The sequence below is a fragment of the Canis lupus genome, chromosome 6 (assembly GCF_011100685.1).
Source record: "Canis lupus familiaris isolate Mischka breed German Shepherd chromosome 6, alternate assembly UU_Cfam_GSD_1.0, whole genome shotgun sequence".
Classification (NCBI taxonomy): Eukaryota; Metazoa; Chordata; class Mammalia; order Carnivora; family Canidae; genus Canis; species Canis lupus.
The window spans coordinates 8,613,086-8,632,951 of NC_049227.1; the positions used below are offsets into that span (position 1 = coordinate 8,613,086).

The following is a 19,866-nucleotide window of genomic DNA, read 5'->3' on the forward strand; positions in this document are numbered from 1 at the left end:
CCATGCTGACTGAGATTCTTGGGATGTCAGCATCTGAGAAGCTCCCCTGAGCTTCTGGGCTGAGAGGAGGAAGCAAGGGGTGAAGAGTTCGGGAAGAATGGAAGGAGGAACACTCTGAAAACAGGGGGGCAAGGACTGGAACTTGGGGGCTGCAGATGAGTGGCTTTACTGCACAGCAATCTAGAGATAGTGAATGTGGGGGAGGGGCAGCCAAGATCAAAGACATGGAGACATGCACATAACTTCTAACAGAAATCAAAAAGCATGGAAGGATCCAGAGAAATGCACAAAGACACATGTGTGTACAAAACCCCCCCCCCACCCACACACACACTATTGACACATCAAGCCAGGCTCACTTTTCAGACATCAGCAGATCCCCAGACTGGATGCACTCAAAGTCTACCAACCACACAGGTATATAGACACTCAGAAGTACCGGAAACCCCAGACACTCATACAAAGATATCTGGAAATAGGCAAAAACATGGCCACACAGATTGCAAGAGAATATTTCATATTTAAAGTGGAACACTATCATGCCCATCCACTATCTGATTAAATACACACTTGGTCTTCCTGTTCCCTTTCTCCCCTCCATATGTTTCATTGAACTCTGCACATGTGCACACACGCACATGCATATATATGTACATACACACATAGGTGCTCGTGCATGTACAAAAGCCTACAGGAACACAAACCGTTTTTCTAGGTGCCTGTCTCCCTTCATCTCACACTTAGTTGTGAACCTCATCAGCCTCTCAGTCTGCCCCCCTTGGCTCTTTCCCTCCTCTCTTCCTTCTCTCTTGTATGGCTTCCCTTCCCCCCTCCAGATGTCTGAGCCATCTCTCTGATTCATCCTCCTCGGGAAGGTAACGTGACCCCCTCCCCATCCTACTGCTCACTGTAACCAGGCTGGGAAGATAAAGGGGAAAAGAAGAGGAGGGGGAAAGAGGAATAAGAAGAACCCCCAGGTTAAGGAGTGGTCCTAGATAGTTGTGTGTGTGTTGAAGGTGGCAGGAGAGGCACAGCCTTGGGGTTGGCTGCCCCCTCCTCTCTCTGCTTTCTTTGCTATTTCCACAGTCACCTTGGTTCTCAGTGCTGTGTTTTTTTTTTTTTTTCCTCCTCCTTTAGCCTGTTCCTTCTACCTGTTCCAGATTTCTTCCTTCCTCCCTCCCTCTCCTGTTCCCATCTCTTCTCTTTCCTCTCTCTCTACTCCTCCCCACCTCTTTCCCTGCAGAGCTGATGGGCTTTCTTCTGGGAAAGTCGAGCCACTGATGGAACCGAGAAGCCACTGCTGGCTATAGAGGGAAAGCACGTGAGTGAGTGAGTGTGTGTGTGTGTGTGTGTGTGTGTGTGTGTGTGACAGTGAGAGAGAGAGAGAGAGAGAGAGAGAAAGAGAGCAAAGGAGGGTCAGTGCTAGGAAGTGATGAGGAGGGGGTTGAGGACTGGCTCTGAAAGAGTCCCTGCGCCCCTGACAGACAGCCCTTATCTCGGTTTCCAGAATCTTAGGGTGCGGGTGCCCTGCGTGTGCCCACAGGCACCCCTGTGTCCGCAGTTCTTGTGTGTCTGGCATGTGTCATTGTCACTCCCCCCTTTCCCTGCCCACGCCCCCGCACAGCTCTCTGCCTGCACCGCAGCCCCCTCCAGCCTCCCTCCTCCCCTTCATTCCTGCAGTGGCTGCTCCCCTGCCCCCTCCCCATTTCCGTCCTCCCCCCAACCCCCGCCCACGGGCTGGTCTCCCTTCACTGGACCCGGCTCGCTGATGGATTCTCTTTGCGCAATCTGTGCGTCATCGCCCCCCCCCAGCTGTCCAAGCCCCCAACCCCAACGCCTCTGGCAGGAGATACGGACAAGGGGTCTGGTGGTAGAGAGGGGCTATCTCTGACGTTGCACACCCACCCCCACCCCTCCGCAACGCGTTCAAACCTTCCCTTTAAGCAGTGGAGAGAGCTGGAGTTGAGTCACCCCCCCAACCTGCGCAACCCCCTCCCCACCTGGTCTGCTCTCGCCCTCCAAACGTCCTTTGGGGGGAAGCAGAGGGAGGGAAAGAAGCAGGAGGAAGGTGCAGAGAGGTGGGCTGACAAGGAGCAAGCCGGGGCACCAACATACGCTACAGTGAGCTGGACAGAAGGACAGACACACCTTTTTCTCCAAACACGCACCGACTGTGAACAGACACGACATAGAGGCATACACATCCTCAGCCTTTCCCCTTTCTTCCGACTCGGACCCTTTCCAACGGGATTACCAAAACCGCAAGATTCACCCATCTGCCCCGGCCCAGGGCCGGAACCCCGCACCGCAGGTCCGCGAACAGCGCCCGCAGGCGCGCAGATCAGTCCCTCCTCTCTGGGGTTCACGCCGTCCTTGGGTGTGTTCCCCAGGACCGTGCGTGCGGTCGGGGAATGGGGAGTCCAGCCCCTTCCTCGGCTTTGGAATCCTTATCCTCCCCCTCCCCAGTATGGATCTCCTACTGATGCCCAGTCAGACTCTGGGAGTGCCCCCATCATATTCGGCTCAGCGACGCGGGCTCCCGCAGCTGCAAGTTGCTCTGTAACCCACCCTCCCGCCTTGCAACGTCTCTGCATCCACCCTTCCATTCACTCTCCCATTCATTCATTCATCCGTTTCTCCTCGTCCCTCCTTCATTCATTCATAGCCCCCTGCCCCGCCCGCCTCAGCGATTTCATTCATTCATTCATTCATTCATTTCCCCGGTGCTCGGCTAGCGCACGCCCCTCCAGCCGAGGCTCCCGGCGCGCAGGCGCGGGCCGGGAGAGGAACACATTCTCCAATCACCGGGCTGCCCCCCACCTCGAGGCGCCCGCCCGCTTCCCCATGAATGAACATTGACGTCAATGGGGCGGGGCAAGCCCACGTGACCCTGCGCTCTCCCCTTTATAAGGCGGCAGCGGCGCGGGCGCTGTCCAGCGTGCTGAAGCCGGAGCGAGCGAGTCGCCCAGAGCCGCGCGGACCCAGCTGAGCCCAACCCACTGGACGCCAGAACTCGACCGTCGCTCCTATCCCAGCCACTGCTCGGAGCCGAGGCGGACGCGTCCCGATCTTCCCCTGTCCCCACCCTGCCCCGACCCTCTTCTCCACCTCCCGCTTCGTGACACCAGCTGGTAAATACTCCGCTGTCCATCCCTCAAACCCTCGGCAGCCGTGGGCGTGAGGGAGGGTTCTCTCTCCTCCCGGATGGGGGTGTTAAAAACACAGCGGGGAGCCCCCGGTAAGGGTCCCTGGTAAATGGGGGAGTCGCCGCTTTTCTCTTGCTGCTGAAGTCGCCCACGCACCATCCGGGGAGTCCTGTGGGGAGGGAGCAGAGATTTCCCCCCCTTATCTTAGCTGCTTAGTACGTGGGCGCTGGCAGTGAGATGGCTTAGGCAAGGGGGCGAGGAGGCACTGGGGGGGGAGCGCGGGTTGCGGACGTTTTCCCGTTTACACGACTCCAGAGATCGGCACAACATCTTCCTCCTTTGCTCCTAAACGTCCCTCTTCTGGGTAAGGTTAGGGGGATGAGGGAAGCCCTGGATTTCCTGATTAAAGGTGGGGGAAGGGGGTATAGATACAGAGAGCGGAAAATTCTTACAGAAACCCTCTCTTTCTTTGGTCCCTTCTATTTTTCAGTCTCCGGCAGTCCTTTGGTCATGAAATCGCTCAGGTTGCCGGCTGCCACCCTCTTCTGCTTCCTTCTACTGATCAAGGGGTTGGGAGCAGCGCCCCCAGGGCACCCTGAGGCGCAGCCACCTCCCCTCAGCTCTGAACATAAAGAGCCGGTAGCTGGGGACTCAGTGCCCGGGCCGAAGGATGTTAGCGCCCCAGAGGTCCGAACGGCTCGAAATTCTGAGCCTCAGGATGAGGGAGAGCTTTTCCAGGGCGTGGATCCCCGGGCGCTGGCCGCGGTGCTGCTGCAGGCACTTGACCGCCCCGCCTCGCCTCCGGCGCCCGGTGGCTCCCAGCAGGGGCCAAAGGAAGAAGCAGCAGAAGCTCTGCTGACTGAGACGGTGCGCAGCCAGACCCACAGCCTCCCGGCGCCAGAGACCCAGGCACCTGTGGCCCCGCCTCGCCCTCAGACTCAGGAGAATGGTCCCGAGGCTGGCGACCCTTCCGAGGAGCTCGAGGCGCTAGCTTCCCTGCTCCAGGAACTGCGAGATTTCAGTCCGAGCAGCGCCAAGCGCCAGCAAGAGACAGCGGCAGCAGAGACGGAAACTCGCACGCACACGCTGACCCGAGTCAACCTGGAGAGCCCCGGGCCGGAGCGTGTGTGGCGCGCTTCCTGGGGAGAGTTCCAGGCGCGCGTCCCGGAGCGCGCGCCCCTGCCACCCCCAGCTCCCCCGCAGTTCCAGGCGCGTATGCCCGAGAGTGGGCCCCTTCCTGAAGCCCACCAGTTCGGGGAAGGAGTGTCTTCCCCCAAAACACATCTAGGTGAGGCATTGGCACCCCTCTCCAAGGCGTACCAAAGCCTGGGTGCCCCTTTCCCCAAGGCGCGCCGTCCGGAGAGCTCACTCCTGGGCGGCTCTGAAGCGGGGGAACGCCTTCTACAGCAAGGGCTGGCGCAGGTAGAGGCCGGGCGGCGGCAGGCGGAGGCCACACGGCAGGCCGCGGCGCAGGAAGAGCGGCTGGCGGACCTCGCCTCCGACCTGCTGCTCCAGTATTTGCTGCAGGGCGGGGCCCGGCAGCGCGGCCTTGGGGGTCGGGGGCTGCAGGAGAAGGAGGAGGAGCGAGAGAGCGTGAGGGAGGATGCGGAGGCGGAGCAGGAGCGACGCGGCGGGGCGGAGAGGGTGGGGGAAGAGGATGAGGAGGCGGCGGAGGCGGAGGCAGAGGCGGAGGAGGCGGAGAGGGCGCGGCAGAACGCGCTGCTGTTCGCAGAGGAGGAGGACGGAGAAGCCGGAGCCGAGGACAAGCGCTCCCAGGAAGAGATGCCCGGCCACCGTCGTAAGGAGGCTGAGGGGGCAGAGGAGGGCGGGGAGGAGGAGGACGACGACGAAGAGATGGACCCTCAGACCATCGACAGCCTCATCGAGCTGTCCACCAAACTCCACCTGCCCGCAGACGACGTGGTCAGCATCATCGAGGAGGTGGAGGAGAAGCGGAAGCGGAAGAAGAACGCCCCTCCCGAGCCCGTGCCGCACCCCCGGGCCGCCCCCGCCCCCACCCACGTCCGTTCCCCGCAGCCCCCGCCCCCTGCCCCCGCCCCCGGCCGGGAGGAGCTGCCCGACTGGAACGAGGTGCTCCCACCCTGGGATCGCCAGGAGGACGAGCTGTTTCCCCCCGGGCCCTACCACCCTTTTCCCAACTACATCCGGCCGCGGACACTGCAGCCGCCCGCCACCTCGCGCCGCCGCCACTACCACCACGCCCTGCCGCCTTCGCATCACTATCCAGGCCGGGAGGCCCAGGCGCGGCGCGCGCAGGAGGAGGCGGAGGCGGAGGAGCGCCGGATGCAGGAGCAGGAGGAGCTGGAGAATTATATCGAGCACGTGCTGCTCCGGCGCCCGTGACCTGCCCGGGTCCCGCCCCCGCGCGCCGCAGCAGCGCGAGCTGCCACCCCCCCTCCGTGTTACACCCCTCCCCTCTCGATGTTTGCATGCTTCCCCCTGCCCCGCCCCCGGCCGCCTCCCGGCCCCGCCCCCGCCCTTGGGTCGCCCCGCCCCCGGGCTGCTCTGGGACCTGTCAGACCGCTTCCTGGATTCGAAGCCCGAACTCCCCAAACTCCCTCGAGGAGGCCCCCGGGGCCACCCCAGACGGGCGGGTGGTTTGAGCGAATTCCCTCCCCCCCTACGGGCCTCTGTCCCTACCTAGTCCCTCTAGGGACGTCCCCGTCCAAAACCGGAAAAAGCTGTTCCAGTTAATTGTGTGAAGAAGTGTTTGTCTCCCGCCCTTTGGGCCTCCCAGGAGCCTCTCCGCCCTCTCCAGATCGCTGTGAATTTACCTATTCTTTCCCTTCTCTGTTGTAAATACCCCTCACGGAGGAAATAGTTTTGCTAAGAAATAAAAGTGACTATTTTATTAGGACTTTGTTCTCCGTTATTCACCCGTCCCCTTGGGCCTCCGTGGTCCTTCCCAAGGGGCGGTGAGGGAAGCGCCAGCCACAACAACCAACTCCTTCTGTTCAAAAGCGAGGGTGGTGGAACCACTTTCAACCGTATTTAAGAGCAGAGTATGGCCTGTACCTGTTAAGAAAGCCTAAATTCCACTTCTAGCTTGGAGGTGGTGGAGGTAGTCATTGGTTCCCAGAGAGGGGCAGCTCCAGGACACTTAGAAAGCTGTTCTATCCATGATCCTCCAGCCACTTAGTACTGGTGGCTCCTCACAGTCCCTGTTCCACCTCATCCTGTCACCTCCCTTAACTGCCCCCTATACTCCCTGGTCCTGGGCACTTTACAACAGGGAGGAGGAACCTCCAGCTACAGAGACGCCCTGCTTTTCACCACTTCTAAACACTTTGGTGAACATACAGGGTTGGATATGCCCTTGAACCCCTGGTTTCTCTCTCCAAATACAACTAAACCAGCTGAATGAAATCTTCCACAAAGAAACCTCCCAGGAGTGAAACCATGTCCCCAGGAGCTGTTTCACCCTGGCCAAAGGCAGCTGGGTAGCTGGAGGCACCATGTTCAAGAGAGGCAATGAACTGACAAATCCTTTTGGAATAGGGGTGCCAAATAAATTACAGGAAGCTCAGTTAAATTTTCACTTTTGATAAACAAGGAATCTATTTGTATAGGATACCCTTATCCTAAAAATATTATTATTCTAATTGAATGAGGTGTCCTCTATATGTGTGTGTGCATGTGTGTGTTGTGTGTGTTTCTCTAACTCTGGCAATCCTATTTCGGAGGAGGTAAATGGGCAGTGTTCCCATGAGTGCTGATCCCAGGGTCCTTTCATTCCTTCACAGAACCTAAGCAGGCAAAGTCCAGAAATGCTTTTCCTTTTATTTCAGAAGAAAGGAAATAAAGTCAGATGCTTCCCACACCCCACCCCTTAGCTCCTGCCTCACCCAGAACATGGAGTGAAGGAGGGACAGTCTCCCATAAAGCCTGCCCTTCCCCCAACCCTCACTTCCCTCAAGTGGTAAGGTTAGAAAAAAATTAACCATGTTGTTCCTCCCCTGGCACTGGACAGAGTCCCCACTGCGGCCGAGGACCGAGGACGAAGAGGGTAGATGAGGACTCTCAGTACTCAGAAATCCCCCCCACCTGCACCCCAGGCAGAGAAGCTGCCCTGGCTGGCTACTGGGGCAGGGTGGAGGTAGGTTATGGGGCAAGGGAGAAGAGAAGAGCCCTGAAAACCTTTTCCCTTTAACCTGACGTATTTATATATTTACAGTTAGAAGGGAGGGGAACAAGTTTTAGGTAACATTAGTTCTTCAAAGGCAGGGAATGAAAGCCAAATAGCACCCCCATTTTGGTCACATTTTCCTACCTCCTAAAACCTTCATTGGGGAGAGGGGAAAGAGGAGATACAGGTGGAGGGAAGGAATGTTTGAGGGTCCCAAGCCCACAGCTCACTCCGAAAGAAGGTGAGGCAGCAGAGGAGGGGCAGCTGGGTCCCACCAAGAAAAGGGGCACTCATGCCCTGCCTCTCCACCAGCTCCCCACAGCTCCACGAGGCCCAGGCGGGAGGGGGGGGGGCTATGCCAGACCCATCTCCTCCAGCACACTGCGAGGCGACTCATCCTCCTGAGGCAGGGACAGAGAGTGACGCAGAGACACCAGGACAGGCAGACAAGGAATGTGGGCAAGACAACGACAGTCACACGAGGGGGGGGGGGGGGGGTAGTACAGAGAGACACAGGGAGGGGAGAGAAAAGCCAAAGTGAGCTCAAGGTTAGAACAGCTAGGGACCCTTCAGGGGAGCTGCCCAGTCTCCAGGGACTACCCTCTAGAGCCAACTGTGGTAAGGAGGGGGTTCTGGTTGAGTCCACCACCACCCAGAAAACCTAAAACCAGAAGCTTGGGGAGCAGGGGGCTCATTCTTGGTCTCTGAGGGGGAAAGGGAATGAAGCTGGGGCTGAGGGGTGGGAAGCCTGCTTTCTGGAGATTGGGGGTACCAGGTGCCAGATGGCCGGGTCCTTGTATTCAGAGTGGGGGCAGGGAGTAATAAATTGGCATCAAATCCCTGAGGGAAAGTGAACCATACTGCAGAGAAATGAGTCATTAGGGTCTGAGCAGAGCTCTAGTAACAGGGGTAGGTGTATGTGCCAGGCACTGTGTGTGTGTGCATGTGTATGTGTGTGTGTGTGTGAAGGGGAAGTTGGACCAGTGAAGTGGCAAGTTCAATTCTGCCCTTTCTCCTTCTGCAGAGATGAGCCCCCATCTCTCCCCCTCCTCAGAGCCAGCTCAGGCCAGCTTGCTTGTCATTGCAGATTCCGGTGACTCATCTCCCTGCACCAAGTCTCAGCAGTGGCACAGCAGAGAGGGGGCAGGCAGTAATGGGGTGAGGGCGGGGGTGTTGGATAGCAGGAGAACCAACAGCCAGGCACCCTCAACCGCAACCCCCAAACCCCCGCAGCCCTTTGCTTCTGTGGAGCAGAGGCTTTTGAGTGTACGTGTCCTTGTGTGTTTAAAAAGGGGGTGGGGGAGACACCAGGGAAAAAAGAATTATCTCTCAAGTGCCCCTCTCCAATTCCCTGAGCAGTCCTAAATGCCCAGAGAAGGATGGGACACAGAGGATTTGGCTGGGATGAACACCCTGGGTCTTGGGGGAAGGAGGGAGAGCTGGCACAGGCAGGCTACCTGCCACCAGGACCTCCCATGCTGAGCAGTCAGTGCTTGAGGGCAAGCTGGCCAACTGGGCGCCGTGGGGGCGGGACACCACAGGGAGGGGGGCCCCCTTGGCGGCTGGAAGGGGGCAGCCATGGGTGGCAGGCAAGGTGTCCAGGGAAGGGAGGGTATGCTTCCTCCTCCTCACTGTCCTGGGCCCGTACCTCCTGCAGCAGGTCAGCCTGCTCGATGGCCTTCAGCACACTCTTCTTGGAGGTGTCCTGGACATCACCCCCCATCAGAAACTCATCCAGGATGAAGTAGGCCTTCTCAAAGTTGAAGATGATGTCCAGTTCGCACACCTGGGAGGACAGAGAGAAGGCAGAGTTGAGTGTCAAGGGGCATTTGCATCCCACCTGCACCCTAGCCGCCTGCCTCTTTCCTTATCATGGCTCCACGTTCTTCTTGACAACTTCTCCCACCTCCTGCTCTTGCCCCAGGTCTATGATCAACTCCCTCCCTCCGCCACCACCACCAATCCCTAGGCCTTAGTACCTTGACTTTTCCTTCTCTCCTCTTGCCTTTTTCTCTGTGAACATGGAATATTACTTGCCCTAATCTACCCTTGACTGTGGTTCCTGCTGCTTTTCCCCCCAAAATCTGTGACACTGTTCCCATAGGGGCCAGGCTAGCCTCTCTCCCTGGGCACTACAGGGCAGGGAAGGAAGAGATTCTAGATCCTGGGCAGAAAGACTTGAGTTCCAAGCAGGGCTCTGCCACTACGCAGCTAGATGGACATGTCGTTTCATTTTTCTGAGTTTGTTTTCTCATCTGAAAATTGAGATAACAACACCTACTCACAGTATTAAACGAGGAGCAGACACAAGAACCTGAAAGCACTTTGTAAACTGTTAAGTGGGGTATATGTGATGGAGTTATTACTCTTCCCCATCTAAGATCTGAGCTGACTATCAATGCCCAGGCTATACCCCAGTTCAGTTAACCCAGAATTGCTGGGCATGGGACCCAGGCATCACTGATTAAAAAACAAAAACCAAGAAAACCCCCCAACACTCCAGAATAATCCAATGCAAAGTCAAGTCAGGAGCCAGTGATAAAATCTGAATGTGGTCTTCGTCCTTTTGAGACTTCTGAGCTGAGCTCTAGATGGACTGATTCTGGTGCACACCCCTCCCCTGGGCTGATTAAGGGATATGGCTAATAGGCTTATGGTTTAAAGAAGGGAATTAATTACTGTTCTCACTACTCCAACTCTGCCTCTTCTAAATCTTCCAGGCAGAGACTAGAAGGGTCCCGGGGTTTGGTAGGAAGAGGGGACTGCTGGGTACGAACAGCGTGGGTGGGGAAACTTACACTGCCGAAGTATTTGTCCAGGAGCTCCACATACCGGTGGATCAGCTCCAGCGTGATGAGCTCATTGTCTTGGCCCTCAATGGCACAGCAGAAGTAGAGGCTGGCATATCTGAGGACAGGGGCACACGTGGGGTAGCTGGAGGCGCTGCTGCATCTGCTTCAGGATCCAGGCTTCTTGCACCCAAACCTCCCATTCCTCATTCCCAGCGCAGGGTCTGGTGTCCATTGGACATAGGCGGGGTGGCCCCAGGGTATGCAAATAGTAACAACTCACTCCGTCTCTTGGTGACTCTCACAAACGGAGGCTAACACAAGCTCTTTCCCTTTGCCCTCTGACCTGTTCAGTTTGACTCAGCAAAAACCTGAGCCAAGTAATCCACCTGCTCAGAGAAGGAACTGGACAGGGTGTGTCTGTGTGCGCGTGCGTGTGCGTGTGTGTGTGTTTGGGGAAAGGTGGTGCAGGATCTATCACTGTCGAATGAGGGAGGCTGCAAGGGACACGTACGATGAACAGGATAGGGCCTTGGTGACAGAGGTATGTGCGTAAAGTAGGTGTCAGGCATGAGCAAAACAAACGGGGAGCAAAACAAAGAATTTCTTCAAGGTAAGTTTGGAAATTGAAGGAAGCTGGAGTCCATCACTGACCTCCAGATGTCCTTAGCTCCCTGTTCTCCCTGACCTTATTTCTCAGCCATTTGAACCACCGCCAGACCCCCACCAAGCAGGATCCAGATAGCTGTGAAAGTAGGCGGCAAATCACCTCTTATAGACGACTTTGAGATCCCTCCACTCCAGGAAGCTGCACATCTTGGGCTTGCGAGCCAGAACAACCTGCATAAGCTCCCGGACCATTTTCTTTCGCTCCTTGTCTGATGTGGCCAGGTACCATTTCTGCAGCCGCAGCTTTCCCTGCCGGCTGAACAGCAGCATGAATCGCATCTAGGGGGCAGGGGCAGAGCTGAGGGTCAGAGATTCTGTTCCCTGGTTTTGTTTACTCCATAAACACAGTCATACATGCGTCCTACAAGTGCAGCTAACCCCTGTCCATTCACAGCTCCCACTGGCTTCAAAAATCAGCCCTTGCTGGTCAACTCTGAGTATCCCCACCAGCAGGTGCCTTTACTTCTGGGGGCATGTCTGAGCTTTGGAGTCTGTCATTTGGGTTCAAATCCTCCTGGCTCCAGGAGTTGAGAAATTTGCCTTGGGCAATTATTTTACCTCTCAGGGCCTCAGTTTCCTGGTCTGTATAATGGATGTAATATAAGTACCTACCTGTTTGGAGGGATTAAATGAGTTGATATATGCAATTGTGCCTGTCACATGGTAAGCATTGGAACACAATAGGTGTCACTATTATCATGCCTTCATCTCTTGTTTCCTACCTCTGCCTTCCAAAGGTCAGTCAAATGCCCAGCACAGTGACAAGCAGCTCATAGATGAAGTCAAAGAGATGTCTGCTTTCTTCTGTGGTCCTTCTATCCACCACCATCCCGAAATGAAGGATTTTGTCTCTCCAGAAGCTACTTCAATTCTCCACCCCATCCTGGCCATACACCCTTGTGGATATCCCCAATACACTGCCCTCCAGTGCTAGTCATATGCCCAGGGGTAGATTCCACCCTCTCCTCTCCTCAACCATCCAGGCCTCTGGCCACTGACAGTCCTCTCTTTTTTTCCTTCTCGGGTGCCTCTTGCTATGCCCCCACTCCTCTTCAGATACCAGGTGACCAATTTCCCTTTCAGTTCCTTGGTTAAGGACACCATCACCCAGGGTGGTTCCCGAAGCTTTGTGAAACAAAGTGCACGCTGAGTAGAGTGGGGAGGAGTGAGGAGCCGTCACTACCCCGTGCACCCGCAGCTTTCAGTTCCAGGGGGTCCAGGCTACATCCTGGAGTTAGCTCCTCCCTGGACATTACCACGGCTGGAATCCGTGGGTGTTTGACACAGTACTTGCTTAGGAGGCTAGATCAGAAATCAAGGGTTTGGGGTGGTGGGGAAGGGGACACGCTGCTAGCGTGACGGGAGGGCAGCAGAGGGGCGCTTGGGAGCCCTGCGTGTCTGAGACTGGGGGGCGGGGAAGCGGGAAGCCAGCAGGAAGACGGAAGGCCTGGGCTCCGGAAAGAGAATGGGGTGGGGGACGGAGAGCCAAGAGCACGGGGTCTGGGGATCCGAAGCCTGGGTCCTGGAGAGCAAGACCTCGCGTCCATTTGGCTTTCCCACCTGCGATAAACCGAGGCAGGACGTCCACTCCTCGGACCCGGAAACTCTCCCCTCCCACACAGCCTCTGCTCTGGGCTGCACCCGAACAGAGGGTCTTGTGACCCGCCGCCCCCCGCCGCCGGCAGGCCCCGGCGCCCCTCTTCCTCGGGCGGACCTCCCTGCGGGAGTGAGTGGTCGGGACCCCTCGGACCGCCACCCGCGCGCTCCCCCAGCCAGGCTCGGGACGGTCCCGCCGCCCCTAGTCAGCCCCCTCTCGCCCCACAAACGCGCCTCCTCCCCGCCCCTTCTCCCTAAAGCCATTTCCAGCTGCTGTTCCTTCCGAGGCCGGCTGGCCCCCCCGCCCGGGTACGTGGGGCCTCCGAGGACCGTAGGAAGAGAGGGCGGCCCCCGAGGACCCCCGCAGGTGCAGCCCACGCCCCTCGGTTCCCCCTCCCCTCCCTCTCCGCACAGCCTACCATCCTGCAGCCTCCGGCTCGGCGCGACCCTCTTCGGCCACCGTACGCGCCAGCTCCACTCCCTTTCTTACCCTTTCTCCTCCTTCCCTCCCTCTTGCCTGAAGCCCCGCCCCATCCCGCCCCGGCTCGGAGGCCCTTGGAGGGGCGGACTGCGCAGGCGCCAGCGCTGCGGGGCGCGCGGGCGGGGCTGGAGGCGGAGAAGCGGAAGCCATGGCAACCAGGTCCTCGACTTCAGCTTTGAGTAGCTCTGTCGTCATGGTAACAAGGCCGTCTGGTGGGCAGGTTGGAGGATGGGGGAGGAGGACAATGAGGTCCTCGCGCTTCGGAACCTTGGGGGGAAAAAGGCGGGAAAAGGAATGAGAGGTGGAGGGGACGACCATTGGAGTTTATGAGGCAGTAGGGAGGACTGATGGAGGGCGGGGGCGATGGAAAGGGCTCAGAGTGGGAACTGGATGTGGGGAGGGAGCCCTGACTTGAGGAAGACTAGACAAAGCGTGGTGGTGATGGGGGGGTGGGGGGGGCTGACGTGACCTAAGTATGGAGTCCAAAATAGATACGCACCGAGAACCTGCTAGATGCGGCACTCGCCTGAAGTCAGAGAAATGTGTAGGTAATGAAGGAGATGGGAAAGAAAAGAAAAGGAGGGGCTGACATGAAAGTGATGCGAGGAAAAGGTGGGGAGGAGCACGCATGAGCCGAAAAGAGTCTCTTTGAGATGTTCCGGTGGTAGCACCGGTCGAAACTGAAAAGAGACAGGTGTCACCTGGACACAAGTGTAAAAATGAGGCTGTGAATTGCAACATGGACTTTTCGTGCACATGTGAGCACGCACGCCTGTGCGCGTGTGTGTTTCCTCGCGGTCAAGTAAAGTGGTTGGCACGTCGGGATAAGAGAAAATCTTCCATTTTTTCATGTTGAAAATGACGGTATTGCTTTTGAGTAGCACTTGAAGCAATTGTTGGTAAGGCCTCACCTTGTCTCCATTTTATAGTATTTTTTTCTTTCTTAAGTATTGAAGTAATATGCTATCCTTGCAAGACAGGGGGCCTAATTTGCCTGGGATGCAGTGTGGCCTCTGACCCTTAATAGATGCTTGGCCTCAGGTGAGTCATTTAGCTCTCAGTTTCCTTATTAGAAAACTGAGGATGGCCATATCTGCCTTGCAGGGCTGTTTTGAGGATGTATAGAAAGTATCCTGGATAGTCAACACTCGATGATATCGCTGTTCACTTTCTCCCTTTCTCAGCTTCTTACTTCTACTTTTTCTTTTTCTTCATCAGTCTCCTTTCTCCTCTGTCTATACCTTCAGCTTGCCGGTGACTTAGAGGTTGGCTGAACTATCTTGGTATTTTTCTTTTTTTAGGTCAAGAATAAGATGGATAGAGCCCGCTGTTGGAGTTAGGAAGGATAAATCATTACTGAGTGAAAAGAAGGAAAGGAGGTGTTGTAGAAGGGGCAGAAGGCAAAAGGGATGAAAAGAGATGTGCTACTGGACGGGAGAGGAGGTTGTAGGTAAGGAAGTAATGAGCCGTGAGGCAGAAACCTAAAGCAGAGAGCTGAGCAACAGCGCATGGAAATTTGGAAGCTCTAGAGATGTGAACTCCTACACTCCTTGGAAAGCTGATACTTTCTAGAATTCCTTGTCTCAACGTGGTATGCCTCGCTGCAGAAAAGAGAAGATTCATGAGAGAATTGTTAGAAATGCAGGTTTTGCTCATGTGGAGTCCTAGACTTCAAGTGGTTCATACTAGTTTGAAGTCGGTGGACTAGATCTCTTCACTGTTAGCAACTGATGAATGTAGCGAATCTCTGAGTTAGTGGATCCCACTTGGCTTGTGTCTGCAGAGGAGGAGTTCAGAGTTCATGCACAGGGCAGTTGGGAGTCATTACGGTTGCGGGAGCTGGTGAATAACTTGGTGAGAGCAGTTTTAAGAAAGTTAATTTTATAGCAATGAGGGGGACAATTTGAAAGGATAAATGGAAGGCAGGAAGATCATCTTTGGGAATCTAGGCACAAAGATGAAATGGAGGGGGACAAGTTGGAGAGATGCCTGTAATGGGCCAATCAACTGACGTTGATAGCTCATCTAAGTAAATGAGAAGGAAGAGTCAAAGATAAGTCTGGAGGGGAGATTCACTTTTATAGGTGCAGATGGCACCTGTATTGTCACCCTACAAACCATGCTGAAACTTCCCCGGGCCATTTCTTATCTGGTTGTAGCAGTGGTTCCTGCAGTAAGGTTGGAGGGATGGCCTGAAACCTTTCATCCCTATGATTTTACGGTCTGTGTTTCTCCCTCTTGTGATGCTCTCTGCATCCATTTTTAAAAAAGGGTCCTATCCCAAGACCCCGAGATCATGACCAGAGCCAAAATCAAGAGCCAGACACTTAACCACCTGAGCCACCCACACGCCCCTGCACCTACTTTTTGCACATTTTTTAAGTAGTCCATAGTTCCCCGATTATGTCATTAGTAGCCATGTTTGTTTTGTTTTGTTTTTTAACTGAACAATTGAGACCTTACCATGTGCTGTTCCTAATAGTCTGGACAGTTAGAATACTTTCTGTGGTAGGTATTTGCTATTCTCTTTCACCTCCCAGGCTTTAACCCCTCCTTCTAGGGTTCAGGAATCCCACCTTAAGAGTCTAAGGGGGAAAAACAACAACAACAAAACAAACAAACAAACAAACAACAACAACAAAAGAGTCTAAGGGGAGATAGGACAACCTCCCAGGGAAGCATGTGAAGTTTCCTGACATTCACTTTTGCAGCCTTCGTTGTGTCCACGACATTGGCATGTCTGCCAGTCCGTGCATCTGCCCAGACTTTGGTCTGGGAATGAATGAGGTGATGAGGGGGAGGTAAGACTCTGGCAGAGGGCCAGAGGATCAAAATTTAGGGTACCGATGCAGCAGTACCAATGGCAATGTCCTGTGGCCACTGAAGGTTAGGGTGGGGGCACTGATGTGATTTTGGGGTGTGGTATCTAGGCCAAGACCTCCCTCTGGTTCTCTGGCCCTCCTGGCAATTCCCCAAGCTCCTCAGTTTCCTTTGGTGCTTCCCTTAGCTAGAGTCGGTTTCTCTTTTCAAAAGCCTTGTCTGGTAAACTCCGTAAGCATGCCATCTTGTCTGCCGGCTGTGCGTGTAAGTCGCCTTGTTTCTTCCACTGGATTGGAAGCTCCTTCCAGGGATGGTATCTTGTTCATCTTTTATTTCTTCACAGCATCCTTCAGTAGAGTGCTTGTTGATTAGTCATGGATCCATGACTAATAATCCATGGATTATCATGGATATGATTGGTAGCCATGATTATCAAATCTAGGTATTTAAATCTTCTAATCCAGAATATGCTATTTTCTAATATTGCAAATAGTGGTAGCATGTTCAGCATCTATTATTTCTACCAGAGGATCAACTGTCTTCTTTTGCTGTTTGTGCTGTGCCTGGCACGTGCCTAACATACAGCCGGAGATATCCAACATTGGTTCAACAAGTGTACACTGGGTCCCCCATTTGAAAATTCCATTGTCCTCTTAAACTTCATTGAGTTGTTTCCTTCACCTTCCCCTGAAACCATCCCCTCTCTTGGTTTCCCATTGTGGTCAGTGTCACCGCCTTTTCCTAGGCTTGCAGACTATAATCCTGGGACATGAAGGATAAACAAGAAAGCAAGGCTGACTCAAGAGACATAGGCCAGACGTGACTGACTAGATCAGGAGAGGGTGTTTGGAAGAGGGGGAGAGTTGACTGGCTCTGAAGGCCAACCTGGTGACTTGGGACTTCCTTCTCAGGTGTGTGCCTTGAACATGACTTGCCAATATTGTTCCTTTGTCATTTTGTTCACACTGTTTTCTGAAATGCCCTACCATTCCTGCCCTACAGACCCAAATCCACCTTATCCAACCTGGAAGTTTCCAGCAAGCACCCACTCCTGATGAGCCTGACACTCTAGTGTAGACCTTGGCGATCATTTTGACCATGCTCCCCTCCACCATCTTTTGCAGTGACTCACATAACATTTCAGCTTTTTGGCATCTAGTCTCCCTAGGTACTTGATAGTGAGAAAGATCACTTGTGCCTTTTAAGAGGGCTTCGGAGCATCTGGGATCAAGTTAAGCTTTTAAATAAATACTTGTTAAATTGTATGGGGTTCAAACTTGGCAAGATTTTGGCTGAGGGTACAGCTGCTTTGCTTCAAGAAAAGCTTTCCACTGGAATCAAAGCGACATCTGGTGGCTAGGGAATAAAGGAAAAGGCTATGTGGTGGTAGGATGCCAGGCGTGCAGGCTGAAGGCAGAGGTATAAGGATGGGCTGGTGGCTGGCACGTGGGGGCAGGGACACCTGTGTTCACAAATGTCACACAGAGGGGAAGCACAGTGTAACAAGGAGCACAGGGGCACCTGGGCTGTTTGGTAATAATAGTAATAATAACAACAACAACAACAGTAACAAGTTTCTCAACCCCTCTCTGCCTGGTTCCTCATCTCTACATAAGTATTTGCTACTATTACAACGAAACTTACATGAGGAGCCACCTAAAAAAAAAAGTGGCTTGGAAAACAGATGGTGTCTCCTTGACAAGCTTCATTCTGATGGAATATTTTTACCATGGAGGGATTTACAGAATGAGTCATACTCATTGCCCACGCGTGGGCAGATAAATAATTCCACTGTGTGAGGTTTATAAGAAATGTGCAGTAATGATGGCTGGAAGTAGATCTTGTTGGTTTTTCATTTCTAAAGAGTTGGAGGAGGAGAGATCTGGAAGGGTGAGGAGGGGGGGCACCGGGTGAAGCCAGGCAGGGCAGGCTTTGTCCTGTGAAGTTGTATCATCATCTCTGTCCCCAAAATATCTGAGAAAAGCAGAGGGCACAGTTAAATAGGGCACTTCCCAGAACAAACTCTTTCTCTGCGGGGGTGAGGCCTTCTGATGAACCCTTCTCTTCTGAGACTTCTCAGCATGTATGGATGGTCTTTTGAACTATACACTGTTGAATTGGGCTAACCTGTTCTGCTTTTTGAGACTCTTTCAGTTTCTAAGCGAATCTGTTACAGATGGATATATTCTCACCAACTAGCCCAGTGCCTGGAATTGGTCATATTTTCAGGGTGTAAGGAGAACAGAAGATCTGTCTGGGTCCCTGTACCCCTGAATTCTTAAGCCGTTGCTCTCATGACTCCAGCTATCCACTATGAGCCCAAAGGGAGATCTGTACAAGAAGAAGGAATGATTGCACAGGAAGAGGAATACTTTAGCACCAGCTGAAGCTTTGGCTACAAATCTCAGTGATCTTGTGAACTGGATCAGGCCGTGTCTGGTGTGGGCATTTCTGCTCTGAGTCAGCTAGAAGCAGACCAAGTGGCTTCTAGGGGCCCTTTTCTCTGGTTTTGTGGTGAGTTCTAATTCTATCTTGGTCCCACAGAGCTTGCCAGAGAATTGAAAACGAAAGAGGACACACTCACTGAAGTTGAGAGCACCTTTCTAAAGCTCAGAGTAGCTTCAGTGGGCTATGCATTCTGGTCCCTTATCCTTCTCTGCCCTTCCCCTTATCCTTCTACCACTTACCCCCATCCTTACCCACTTCCTCCATCCTTCTCCCTACCCCTATCCTTCCCACATTTATTTCCTTCCTTCCTCCCTTCCTCCCTTCCTCCCTTCCTCCCTTCCTTCCTTCCTTCCTTCCTTCCTTCCTTCCTTCCTTCCTTCCTTCCTTCCTTCCTTCCTTCCTTCCTTCCTTCCGAGTTTACATTTTAATTCCAGCATAGTTAATCCATTGGCTTTCTAAGGAAAAAGGAAGACCTTCCTTCCAGATTTTATTGGGTTTTAAGGGCCTTCTAACTATATGGACCCTCATGGGAGAAGAGAAAGCCTGATGAATCCAAAGAGAGGAATCCATGAGGAGAAGATGCCAAACAACTGCATCCCTTTTGAACAACTTAGTGCACCATGTTGGAGGTACCCCAAAGGGTCCCTAGCTGTCCCCAGGGAATGAAACAGGAATGACAGAGTCAGGGAGATTGCCTTTAGCAAATGTTGAATGACTGGGGAGCGAGTAGGTGAATGAACACCCTTTCTGGATTTACATCATAATTTAAACTTGCTCCAAGGAAGCTTAACACAATTAGAGAAAATTATAATGTGAAGGTTCTTTTAGTTAGAGGCCTAAAATCTATCTTTATTCATAGCAGAGGGCTTATTTAGAAAAGTTGTGAAGCCTTATTTAAGCTTGGGAAGAGGTATGATTCTAACCAGGCAGAATGATCACTTTTGACTGTTTTGTGCCTTTTGAAAATGTCTATATTATTAGAGTCACATGACTGCAGGATTGAGAGATTCTTGATAGCTCCTTAGCCCTGCTGCTAGAAGTTACCCCATGGATACAGGAGCCCACGTGCACTGGGATAAACATGCAAGAATGTCCGTCTCAGCATTGTTGGTAACAACAATAAAAAAGCCATGAAACCACCAAAATCCATCAGTGGTGGTTAAGGAATTAGAGTGCATCTATAGATGCAACTGGTACAGAGAACGAGGGGCAGGTGTGTAGGATGCATCATTAGGTAAAAAAAAGCAAGCTACAGAGCACTGTGTGTGTGTGTATGCATTTTATATATATGTGTATGTATATATATATATATATATATATAATGGCCTAATTTGTGTGAAAGTGCAGAATATTTTTTTTATTTTATTTATTTATTTTTTATGATAGTCACAGAGAGAGAGAGAGAGAGGCAGAGACACAGGCAGAGGGAGAAGCAGCTCCATGCAGGGAGCCTGACGTGGGGCTTGATCCCGCTTATTGAAGTTCTAAACACTGAAGAAACTGTGGACCAATTAAGTGACCACTTTTACCTTTCAAACTGAATAACTTATTATAAGCATGTGTTTGGTTATCACTTAAACAAGTCACCTCATATTTAAAATTAAATTTGAATTAAAGGGACACTTGGGTGGCTCAGTGGTTGAGCGTCTGCCTTTGGCTCAGTTCGTGATCCTGGAGACCTGGGATCGAGTCCTGCACCAGGTTCCCCACAGGGAGCCTGCTTCTCCCTCTGCCTGTCTCTGGCTCTCTCTCTGTGTCTCTTATGAATAA

General features: G+C 53.4%; 2 protein-coding genes across 3 annotated transcripts; one reads left to right on the forward strand and one right to left on the reverse strand.

Annotated features, from left to right (window-relative positions):
• Window positions 1–2,938: 2,938 nt before the first annotated feature.
• On the forward strand, window positions 2,939–6,024 carry VGF (VGF nerve growth factor inducible). Of its 2 annotated transcripts, none has more exons than XM_038539211.1 (2): window positions 2,939–3,131; window positions 3,637–6,024. In XM_038539211.1, exon 2 carries the CDS (start codon window positions 3,657–3,659, stop codon window positions 5,508–5,510), a length of 1,854 nt encoding a protein of 617 aa, XP_038395139.1. In that variant the 5' UTR covers window positions 2,939–3,131; window positions 3,637–3,656; the 3' UTR covers window positions 5,511–6,024. The 2 variants fall into 2 exon arrangements, with proteins under 2 accessions (XP_038395139.1, XP_038395140.1); XM_038539212.1 differs by lacking the exon at window positions 2,939–3,131 and adding an exon at window positions 3,359–3,510.
• A 903-nt stretch (window positions 6,025–6,927) lies between these two features.
• On the reverse strand, window positions 6,928–12,925 carry AP1S1 (adaptor related protein complex 1 subunit sigma 1). The gene is made up of 5 exons (XM_038539213.1): window positions 12,767–12,925; window positions 10,852–11,030; window positions 10,092–10,200; window positions 8,942–9,079; window positions 6,928–7,694 (listed from the first exon to the last, which is right to left on the reverse strand). The coding sequence occupies exons 1-5, from the start codon at window positions 12,767–12,769 to the stop codon at window positions 7,647–7,649; spliced, it is 477 nt and encodes a 158-aa protein (XP_038395141.1). The 5' UTR covers window positions 12,770–12,925; the 3' UTR covers window positions 6,928–7,646.
• Window positions 12,926–19,866: the final 6,941 nt, after the last annotated feature.